General features: G+C 35.5%; 1 protein-coding gene across 1 annotated transcript; it reads left to right on the top strand.

The window, feature by feature from the left end:
- The first annotated feature begins 9,150 nt into the window (after window positions 1-9,150).
- On the top strand, window positions 9,151-10,281 carry LOC131032925 (disease resistance protein RPV1-like). The gene has a single exon (XM_057964027.2). The coding sequence runs from the start codon at window positions 9,151-9,153 to the stop codon at window positions 10,279-10,281; it is 1,131 nt and encodes a 376-aa protein (XP_057820010.2).
- Window positions 10,282-11,925: the final 1,644 nt, after the last annotated feature.

The raw sequence follows: 11,925 nt of genomic DNA, 5'->3' as shown, positions 1-11,925 counted from the left end.
ATGCGAATACCATTCGTCTGAATCTACAAAGTCACAACATGTTACCAAGCTAGAATCGTCTACAATAGCTGGAGAAATAAGGTTGTGAATAACAAATTTAAGATCAACCACGGGGTCCTCTAAGGATACAAGAGAAGCCACACATGCCATTGTGTCCGCATGTCGATTATCTTTTCGAGGAACAGGTTCCATGGTATAAGAATTGAATTTTTGTAATAAAGAGATGGCAAGGTATTTATATTGTGATAATTTGTCTTGTTTTGCTTGATACAATCCTGTTACTTGTCTTATAATCAATTGAGAATCTCCATAAATATGTATGTGTTTTATGTTCAGAGCTAAGGCTGCTTTTATTCCCGTTATAAGAGCCTCATACTCAGCAATGTTATTGGTACACAGAAAATTTAGACGATAGGATAAGGGAATAGATTTCCTTGTAGGAGAAATCAGAACAACACCTGCCCCCGATCCCGTACGACACTTAGAACCATCAAAGTATAATTCCCAAGTTTCGTCTTTCTCTATAGAAAGAATAAAGTCATCGGGGAAAGACTCAGAATTAGGGAAGGAGAAAGGTGAAGGGGCCTCAACTAAATGGTCAGTCAATGCTTGTCCTTTAATTGCTCTTTGTGAAACAAATTTAAGTTCAAATTTAGTTAACATCATAACCCACTTAGCTAGGCGTCCTGATAAATCAGTTTTAGAGAAAAGATGCTTCAAAGGATCAAACTTTACCATGACATGGACTTCTGAATTTAAAAGATAATGTCTTAATTTCTAAGTCGCAAACACTAAGGCCAAGCATTGTCTTTCTATCGCAGAATATTGGGTCTCATAATCAAGTAAGGTACGACTTATGTAATAAACCGGACATTCCTTACCATCTTTATCATGTTGTGCCAACAATGCTACGAGAGCATGAGAGGAAGCAGTTGTATACAGAAGGAAGGGTTTAGAAAGTTCGGTAGGTTGAAGAATAGGAGGACTAGCCAAATACACTTTTAAATCTTCAAATGCTTGCTGACAATCTTCGTTCCATTGAAAAGTGATATCCTTTTTAAGAAGTTGAGTAAAAGGAAAGGTACGATCCGCAAGTTGAGATACGAACCTATGAATATCTTGAATCTTTCCTTGTAAGCTTTTAAGTTGAGACACATTTCTAGGAGGTGGCATGTTGACAATAGCATCTATTTTCTTAGTGTCCACCTTGATCCTACGATGCGAAACTATGAATCCTAATAGTTTTCCACTATCCACACCGAAAACACATTTCTGAGGATTCAAGCGCATGTGATATTTATGAACTCTTTCAAAGATTTGACGAAGGATTTTAATGTGATCTATGCGAAGAATGGATTTGGCTAAAATATCATCAACATAATCCTCTAAAATCTTATGCATATAATCATGAAAGATAAGGGTCATCGCTCATTGATAAGTTGCACTGGCATTTTTAAGTCCAAAAGGCATCATTATCCAACAAAACGTACCCCAAGGAGTGGTGAAAGCGGTTTTAAATTGATCTTGAGGGTTAATGAAAATTTGATTGTATCCTGAAAAACCATCCATGAAGGATAACAAGGCATGTCCTGCCGTAGAATCAACTATCATGTCAATGTTGGGAAGAGGAAAATCATCTTTCAAGGAAGCCTTATTTAAATCTCAAAAATCGGTACACATTCTTATTTTGTTATCTGGTTTAGCCACAGCGACAATATTTGAAATCCATGGGGAATAGTCAATAGGGCAGATAAATCCAGCCTCCAATAACTTTTCAATTTCAGCCTTAACAAGCAGAGCCACCTTAGGATTCATTTTTCGAATCTTTTGTTTCACGGGCTTAGCATCAGGAACTAAGACAATGTTATGCGTAACAATCTTAGGATCTATACCAGGCATATCAGAGTATGTCCAAGCAAAGATCTCAGGGAATTCATGTAATAAATCTTCATATTGTTTTTGTTCCTCTTCATCCAAACATTTTCCAATTTTAATAACTTTCTCTTTATTTCAAGGATCCATCTTAACATCAGTGGTGTCACTTATGAGAAGATTACTTTGTTGAGGAGTATCCTTTAACTGAGGGAATTCTTTCACAATCTCATCATTATCGATCTCTTTTCCAAAATAGGCTTCAGTGTTCAAACAATAAGGGAGTCCCCTATTATGATGATAACGAGGAAGAGTGTCATAGGCTCCCAAGAATTCAGCTAAAGCATCATTAGTAGGGAAGACATCCAAAGCACAGTCACCCGAAGGATCCCCATCAATATACTCAGGGTGTTGTATTGATAAAGATGTAGAAATAGGATTAACACTAATGCATGGTCTTTTAGAAGCTTTAGTACGTTTGCAGGGATTATAGCCAAGTCCAAAGGCATAATTGTGAAAATTAGTCTCTAGAGGAACCTTTATCCCTTGTTCATGAGAACCACAACCTTTTCCATGATACCCATGCTTAGCAAAAATGCGAAAACCACGACCATAACGATCAGCCATTTCAGAAAGAGGAGGTGGTTTTTCATAAGACAAAGAATCAAACTCTTCAGAATTAGAGGTGTGAGGAGAAGAAGTTTGAGAAGCCGCCACAAAATTATTACTCATAGGTTCAGATAAGATTGACTGATTTTTAACTTCTTCCTTCTTTTCAACCTTAAGCTCTTTAGAAGGAACCTTATATTCACCTACAAAGGTGGGATTGAAATCAAGAGATCCCCAATCGTCTTCTGTGAGAACCTTCTCAGGATCAAAATCTTCCTTATGTGGAGATTCTAGTCGAGAAGAATCTTCTTCAGGAGCTCTAGACTCATCCAAAGAATTTTGATCATCAGAGAGCGAGGACTCCTCGATAGGTATCTTGTTTAAAGAGTCATCACTAGACGAGGATGGCTTAGAAGAACCCCCTTTGGAAGTAGATGTTTGTAGACAAGCTTGGAAATTAGTATCACCTATCAAGGTATATGTCTTATTGTTATAGATAAATTTAACTTGTCTATGCAATGTAGAGGGGACAGCTTGCATACTGTGAATCCAAGGCCTCCCTAATAACAATAACATGGATAGGAGTAGGCAAAGTAACAGGTCCCATTGTGAGAGGTAAGGTGATAATACCTAATGAAGTCTTAGCCACATTGTCAAAGCCTCAAATGGGATGAGAGTCAGGCTCAATGAGAGATGTATCCACATTCATTTTATGCAATAAATTAATGCTACACACATTAAGGCCAGAGCCATTATCTACTAGTGTTCACCTTATAGCAGTGTCTTTCATGATAACCACAATCATCAAAGGATCATATTGTTGTTGAATTTCACTAGTAGGCAACTCATCTTGGGTAAACACAATTTGAGCCTTAGGATTCATCACAGAGTTAACCAAAGATGCTATATTACTAGATGTATTCGGTGGAGGAACATTCAAATCTTTCAAGGCATCTTGTAACATTCCATGATGAGTGGAAGAAGTTTGAATCAAATCCCAAAGGGATATCTTAGCAGGGGTAGCTTTAAGTTGTTCTATGAGATCATATTCCTTACCCATAACTTGTGAAATACGGGGAGCTTGTGGAAGAATTGGTTGAGGATTAGGAAGAGAGACTGGAATAACGGGAGGAGGATTAGGCTGCCTATTATTTCTGGTGTGATAAGTATGGGCAACTGCATGATAACTCTCTCTAGTTATTTGCTTGGCATAACTATAAGGACTTATAGGTTTTCTTCCTTGCACGGTGATGATTGGTTTATTCGGAGTACGAAAGGAATCATGATCATACCCTCCTTGGACAGTAAGGAGAGGTGATTTAGGAACTTGAAAGGTGGGAGAAGGATAAGCACCTTGGACTTCAAAGAGAGGCTTGTTATGCTCATTCAAGTTTATCATGTTAACCAATTTAGAAGTCTTGTTCTTGTTTAAAGATTTCGATAAAGCCACAAAGTCATCAAGAGCATCATCCAACAAAGCATGATCATATCAATTAAAAGGTTTATCTTTTGATTCAAAAGGAGACATCTCCTCATAGAGGGGATTATTGAACACAACCATGTTACTAGATTTAGTGGAAGAGTTGATAGGAATGTACCCTTGAGAGGAACCATTCGGCTTATCTTTCTCATCACATCTAAATGGCATAGTAACAAGGTTTATGAGTTTTTGGTAAAATGAAGGTTTGGCATCTTTAGGGTTCAAAAACTCATCTAAAGCTTCATCTAATTCATCTTGGCTATACTCATAATAATCATCAAAAGCATGAACATTTTGCAAATAAAAATCTGACATTTTGAAATAAAGGTTGCATAAAATTTAAACACACAATGCAAAGAAACACACTTTTTTTTTTTTTTTTTAATGAAACATGAAATGAAAACACACTAAATCTAGATCTAGATCTAACAAATGCAATGCAAGAAGAAGCAATGATAGTTTCACGTCGGGTTCACCAAAATGTGTAGGGTAAAAAGCGAGACTAGGTTAACATGCCCTAATCCTACCTTTTGACACACATTACAGAATACGAAAGAGCCTAGAGGTATCACACAATTGGCTACTTCTTCTTGTGAAAGAGAGATCCATGAGCTACCTATTAGGATTTCTATTCCTTTGTTGAAATTGGAAGATCAAATGATGCAAGTTCAAGTCCTAATCCCAAAATGCAAGTACAAACGAATAACAAGATTGCAGAATTGAGATCAAACAATGAACAGCTGTAAACACAAGGATGAAATAAGAATGCAGATGCGTACCCGAAGTCAAAATCGGATTGAAAATGTTCGGGACAGGGGCACGGGCGCCACTGTCCTGATTCTGTCTCGAAAACTACACCTGAAACTGCTATTTTGCACTCTGGAAAACTGTCGGAAATGTCAAAAAATGCTGTCTGTCAGGAGGACCAGGGCGCCCAGCGCCTCTATCCTAGGGACCAGGGCGCCCAGTGCCTCTGTCCTAGGGACCAGGGCGCCCAGCGCCCCTGTCTTGGCAGGACCAGGGCACCCAGCGCCCCTGTCTAGGTCTTTTGCTCTGCAATTTGATGTGGAGTGCTGTCTCGACCTGCTCTTCCCGGATCTGTCACCTGTGGCGTCGTCTGAGTCCCGAAACCTGCACTTATATCTGAAAAGGGTATGGGCGGCTATATAGGGTTTTGCCTTAGTCAAACCCTCGCTTCGGTGATTTCCACCTCCACGAATAGCCAAGTTGTATTGTAAAATGTATTGTGTGTGCAGACCTAGTGTGTGTGCAAGGTCCTAAAATGCAAGCAAGCAAACTAGAGCAACCTAGAAAGTAAACCCTAATTGCTTGTAAATGACGATGTAAATGCTCTAAATCAAGATGCAAAGTGATCTAAAGCATGAATAAAGGATATATTGAAGCTTATGCAAAGACATGAAAACAACATGAAATCATACCCAACCCCCAAGGGAGGGGTGCAAGCCAATCTTCAGTTGGTAATCTCCTATTGTTCTTCAATGTCTTCCAAGCCCCAAATGGATGAATGAAATTGATAAATGCTTGATAGAGGGATGTTGAATGTTGTTGAAGTCTTCAAATATCTGCTCTTTCGCTACATATGAGGTTCCTAAAAACAAAAATCGGATCCTTTCAAATGAAGAAAGAGAGCTCTTATGTATGAAACCCTAGGTCGTAATTTCATCTTTTGGCCGACCTAGAGATTGAATCTCCCACCAATTTCTTAGGGTTAATCTTTATTTTATGATTGGATTGTGCTCCTAAAATTTTGAGAAAAATGTCCGGGACCATGTGCACTCTGGGCGCCACGGTCCTGACAACTTTTCACCAAATTTTCAGGGCCGTCGGATATGATGATTTTAGAGAGAATCCTGAAGTTACAGGTGATTTCAAGATGTTTTGACCCCTAAAACCAAGCCCCCAAGCTCGAAATAGGACTTAATTAGGTTTTTGATTGAGTGATGTATTGGAGGAATAAGATGAAAAGGGCACGCTTTAACGAAAGAGCCCAACTTTATGATGCAAAGGACAATGAAATAGGACCTTAGACCTAATTAATTTGATTAATTAAGTGCTAAAGGAGAAATGCAATGCAAAATGTAAAATGCACCAAGGCGGGTGCTAAACTAGGTGTGAAATTGTACCACCCTAGCAAGTGCGTACAATTTACGACGCTACAAATACATACATACAACACATTCATGTACAATAATATTATATATGGCCTACAAAATGACCTATAGGAGTCTCCACATCTCAAGCCTTTCCTAAAACTATGATTGATACTAACCTAGTTGAGCTTTCTCTAAATGAACAAAGTGCCTCTTTCCCTTTTCAAAAAATAAAATAGTATATATCTACTCATGTGTAGGAACTCATACAAAGGAATAAGATTCAAATTTACTCCCAAAATATATTAAATAAAATACATGAACTGATGGTCATAAAGCAAGATGTTTCTTTATATAAAATTGCATCAAACATCCTATAAAAGTGTCCCTATAGGCATTGACAAGGTCTCCCCAATTGACAACACATCTTGTTATATTAATGAAATTTCCCCTTTGACAAGATTGAGTGTTTGATGTTGCTAATAAAGTAATTAAAGCAAGTACTATTAATCCTAGTAAGAATTTCTTTCAATTTATGCCTATTAGGGTAGAGGGATTATCATGAATTTTTGAGAGAAAAATGGGTTTGAACTATAGTTGAAGTAGTGGAGGTTTTGTGGATATTGTTATACAAACTAAAGGTAGTAAAAAATTCATGCATTGATGGAGGTATAATAGATAGTAAACTTACTAAAAGCCAATTGTATTACAAGGTTGCCAACAAAGTGTGTAAAAATGGAAAGGTCAATCAAAACTAAAGGTAGTTTTGTTGGAGATGAAATTTCTACAAGGTGTAGTAAAAGGTTTAACACTTGGAAAAGGAAGTAGTAAAAAAAATATGGTGAAGTGAATTCCATAGTGCAAATGAGGTTTAGATGGGGAAGTAATATCTAAGTGAAAGGGATATGATGTTAGCATGATATTAACATGATATCACATGAAGGAAGGGAGCACTTGGGAATCACGATGTTAGTAGGTGGGTATGAGGTCAACAATGTAGGAGGAGGAAAAATCCATTTGAACTAGATATATAGTTGAAAATGGGGAAGGTGCAGATGGAGGTTGAAATTTCACTAGGAAAGAAGGTGATGTAGGGATGATGCCAGTATGACATCATTGAATGAGAAAAACTAAGACATGAAAGGGCTTGTGAATTTTTTTTGTGGAAGTCAAGTGTAGTTCAATTAAAGGCCACAATTGTATAAAGAGAAGGAATGTGAAAACTATAGAGATTTGTATTCAAAGTGAAGCTTGGCACTATAATTGGTATGTTTAGTTGAACACCAAAATCATACAAGAAAGAAGATGAGAGAAAAAAAAAGTATAATTTCCTTAATGGGAAAACCATAAAAAATGTACCTTGTTATGAGAGCCAAAAGAAAAGTTCACTTGTAGATCGAATTCTCACTAATTGAAGGTGAGATGGGATTGAAGGTAAGATGGGTATTTTGCAAGGGCAACTAAAGTGAACATGAGAAAATAAAAATGTGAATTGAATATGAGTCAAAATCCAATAACAGGAATACATTACTAAGGAAGGAAAAGTAGTAAGGAAGGAAAAGCAGTGATCTCCAAATGAGGTGAAGTATGGCTAGAAGTGCACATGGAAGTGAAAATATTGCAATCAACCCAAACACCTAGAAAACACCCAATAATTCCCATGAATATGATTTTGGTTTTTTAAAAGATCCTAGACACTATACTTGTTGGAGAAGCCAAGATCTAGGAGTCCCATCCAAATAATCACTCTTAGGGTGTATAAACTAGATATAAACCAGACATGATCAACACATTAGTTAAGCTAAAAGATAAATTGATTTAAGTACATAATCAAATGAGATACCCAAATGTATAAAATATGGGTGTGAGGTAAGAAGGTAGGAGACAAACTTAGACTACCTCTCCATGTATGCAACAAGTGTAAGACTCTATGAACAAGTGTTGGGACACTTGGTTAGTCTTGATGAAGTGAGACAAAAGTCTTTCTAACCTCCCATTAGATGAGCATAGAAACTCTGTCCTAAGTGAGCTTAACCATAGTGTGAATATGACTCAACTAAGTAGGCTAAAAGCAACCTAGTTAGGTGAAACACTTTTTCACTCTAACAAGACTAGCATATGGGAATGGGTGGAAATATTTTTTAAACAATTTAATTCCTCCAGCAAGCACTTCAAATATATCTTAGATCAATTTTTAGTAAGGGTTACCTAAGGCCAACAACATTTGTAGGAGGCAAAACTTAGCCAAACATTCAACATGATAGGGCCAATGGAGTCACCATTTTGTACCACATTAGAGGTTCAAGAGGTTCTTGAACCTACAAAATATTTTATGTACACCTCTTTATATTTTATCTTTTTAGTTTGAAATGTTTTCCTTAGTCTTGAACTTCACCAAAGGTTCAAGTAGTTCTTTAATCCTAATATCTCCAACACATGACTTATCCTTTTTTTTTCTTCATTTCATCCTTTATGCTAGCTAGTTGAAGAAATTTTGAATCCATTTCGTTCCCCCCCTAAGCTAATTTTCATTTCTCTACTTAGTTCTCTATATCAGTTTTTTGGCTACTTCTTGAACATTGTCAAAGGTTTCAAAAGGTTCTTGAACGTTTGAAATCATTGACATCTCCCTAGTCTTGTTCTATAAGTCTTTTGTTGGAGGTTTCTTTATTGATTGAATTTCTTGGCCTTTCAGAGAGTCTTTAAACCTTAGTGGAGGGCTAGGAGGTTCTTGAAGCTTTACAAACTTTGACATCTTTTTCCAATGAATGAAAAAAACCAAAACCAAGGTAATCTTCTTGATTTTTTACAACATTGGATGAATTTATAGAGCTAGAGAAGAAACACAAGGTAGATAAAAGCATGATTTTGGCAAGGGAAAAGATTACATAGATTATCTTAGATTAGTTATCAAAGTAACCTAACACAGTGTCACTACAAGAAGGAAGCTTATGGGCAAATCTACAAAAAAATGGGACAACAAAGTTGGGCTCTAATAGGTGATAGATATAATTGCTTTCGTTGTGTCAGATCATGTGATTGTGATGAACCAATGACTTTAAAATAAGATTTAGGACAATGAGGAAGGGTATAACTACTGATGCAATTTCAACAAGCTCTCTTCATTGTCAACGATATCTCCGCACCATCTCATTCTCTCAGAATCCAGAGATTACAAGAAGAGTACTCCGGGTTCTGGACTTGAGTAGCACTGCCATCTCTACACTGCCAGAATGTGTTGGGAAATTAAAGCTTCTTAAGGTTCTGAATTTGTCTAATACAAAGATCAGGGAGGTGCCAGATTGTGTTAGAAGACTCAAGTGTCTTGAGTATCTTGATGTTTCTGAATGCACTAGCATACAATCTGTACCTGACTGGATAGGTGACCTCAAATCTCTTTCCTATCTCAATTTAAAAAATTGTTCAAAAGAACTTACTAGAAATTATTTACCCAAGGGAATATCAAGTCTTTCGAGTCTGAAAACACTGAGATCAAGAGCCTTCCCACTCCCTGCTGAAGAAAATGAATTTTTAAATGTTAAAGACCTCGGTAATCTGACCAATCTCCATGAAATATATTTTTTTTTAGAAGATGAAGGGGGATTGAGAAGTGTAGAAGATGGTAGCCTTGAGCGTCTGGTGAAAATGAGAATTCTTTGTGTAGGAAATGGCATTCTTGCAAGGGAGGGTGATATAGAAGAATCCAATCTTCCAGCATTACCAGAGAAAATGAATATTATGAAAGATCTTCAACATCTTTTTCTTATTCGTTTCTCCGTGCCAAATTGGATATGTAGTATGGGAAATCTCATAGAACTTACATTCTATGACTGCAGTGGTTATCCATCTCTCGAAACCATGCCCAACTTACAATCATTATGGTTGGTTAAAGATTCGAGATGCAGAGAATTGCCAGAGAAGTTTGGAGAGAGTGGGGGATTCCCTAAGCTGGTTAGGCTGATGATTAATGAGTTCCCTCTTTTGGAGGAGTTGCCGGCATTGGAGGAGGGAGCCATGCAACGCCTGGAAGTGCTATGGATATATAATTGTCCACGGGTGAAGAAAGTTCCAGAGGGATTGGACTTGTTGAGCAGACTGAAGGCGATAGACGTGGAGCAGGCAAGCGGTGAGTTGGAGGAGAGGCTAAAGGAAGGCGGGGAAGATTGGTTGAAAATCAAGGCTAATAATCCCAACATCGAGATCTCCTAGGAGTAGGTGCTATAAGTTCTGTAAGATCTTTCGTTCAGATTTTTTATTTTGAAAATCGTTACTAACTATTAGATTTAGAACTCGTTAACTGATAGTTATCAAAAATACGTTTTGTTTATAAATGTTTACACAAGTTTTTTTAACATGCACAAAGCCTCCTTGTTTTTCAGTTGGGAAGGAATAATCGACGACATTAATTTTTTTTTTTAATAATTTAATATGCAATGTAATTAAGTATTTTAATTTATTTCAAAATATTAAATTATTTATTTTATTTGATAAAATAATAATGTAATTAATTTTTATAATCTTATCAATTAGAAATTATAGTTAGTGAATGTTGATTCTTTCAGTAGATTTAAGATAAATTTTAGTTAGACAAAGTAAATAAATATATTTGTAAAAAGATTATTAATGAATATATACAAATTTAAAAATAAATTGTTTACACAAGTTTCTTTTACATGTAAAAAGCCTCGTGGGGATGTGTTTTTCAGTTAGAAAAGAATAATCGATGATGTTAATTTTTTTTTTAATAATTTAATATACAATGTAATTAAGTATTTTTTATTTTATTTTAAAATATTCAATTATTTATTTTATTTGATAAAATAATAATGTAATTAATTTTTATAATCTTGTCATTTAGAAATTATATCTAGTGAATGTTGATTCTTTTAATAGATTTAAAATAAATTTTAGTTAGACAAAGTAAATAAATATATTTGTAAAAGATATTATTAATGAATATATTCAAATCTAAAAACAATAGATTATTATGGACATGATTGTCAAAACACAACTTATGGTTAGTGAATAATTTTTTTTTTTCAATTATTATAAATATTTGAGGGGAGGGAGAAGGGGTGTGGGGGTGAAGTATATGAAAGTAATGTTTCTAGAAATACCATGTGAATCTATTTTAATATTTACTAACAACACTTGAATGTGCTATCAAATAAATAATAGACACAAATATTTATATAGTCTTGTTAGCCAAGCACTACACATTTATAATTTTGGCAAATGTTTTATGAAGTAGTTGGTTGATAAGATTAAAAATATTTGTCCCTATTGACCATTTAATAAAATATCTAGATATATTCAAATATTTTTAACAATTCTAATAAAAAGCAACTATGGAGGTATTGCTAATGTATCAAAATTAATAATTATTTTTAAAGATATTTAAGAGATAAAAATAATAATTAACCAAAAAGATAATGATTTAATTTTTGTTTTTTAAAGATATGAAGCTCGATATAAGATAAAATTAGAATAGACTAGAAGCATTCCAATTATAATTGAGGTAAAGCAAGGACGAAATTTCATAAAATCCCCATTTTTACTATTGCTAAAATATTTGAACACGCAACAATGTTCTAATAAATTTTGCAATTCTCTCGTTTGGAGGAGGGAGCGATGCATTAAACATCTTGAATTGCTAGGCATAAAAGAAAAAAGTTCGAGAGGGATTGGAGAGGTTGAGGAGAATAAAGGAGATAGTGGTATTGCAAGCAAGTGGTGAGTTGGAAGAGAGGTTAAAGGAATGCGGGGAAGATTGGAATAAAATCGAAGTCAATAAATAATTCACACTTGAAAGATCGATATGAATTAGTAGGAGATCATTAATTCTCTTTGAGA

This window comes from Cryptomeria japonica, chromosome 4 (assembly GCF_030272615.1).
Source record: "Cryptomeria japonica chromosome 4, Sugi_1.0, whole genome shotgun sequence".
Lineage (NCBI taxonomy): Eukaryota > Viridiplantae > Streptophyta > Pinopsida > Cupressales > Cupressaceae > Cryptomeria > Cryptomeria japonica.
The sequence above is the reverse complement of the archived record's forward strand: the minus strand, read 5'-3'. Positions and strand labels throughout refer to the sequence as shown.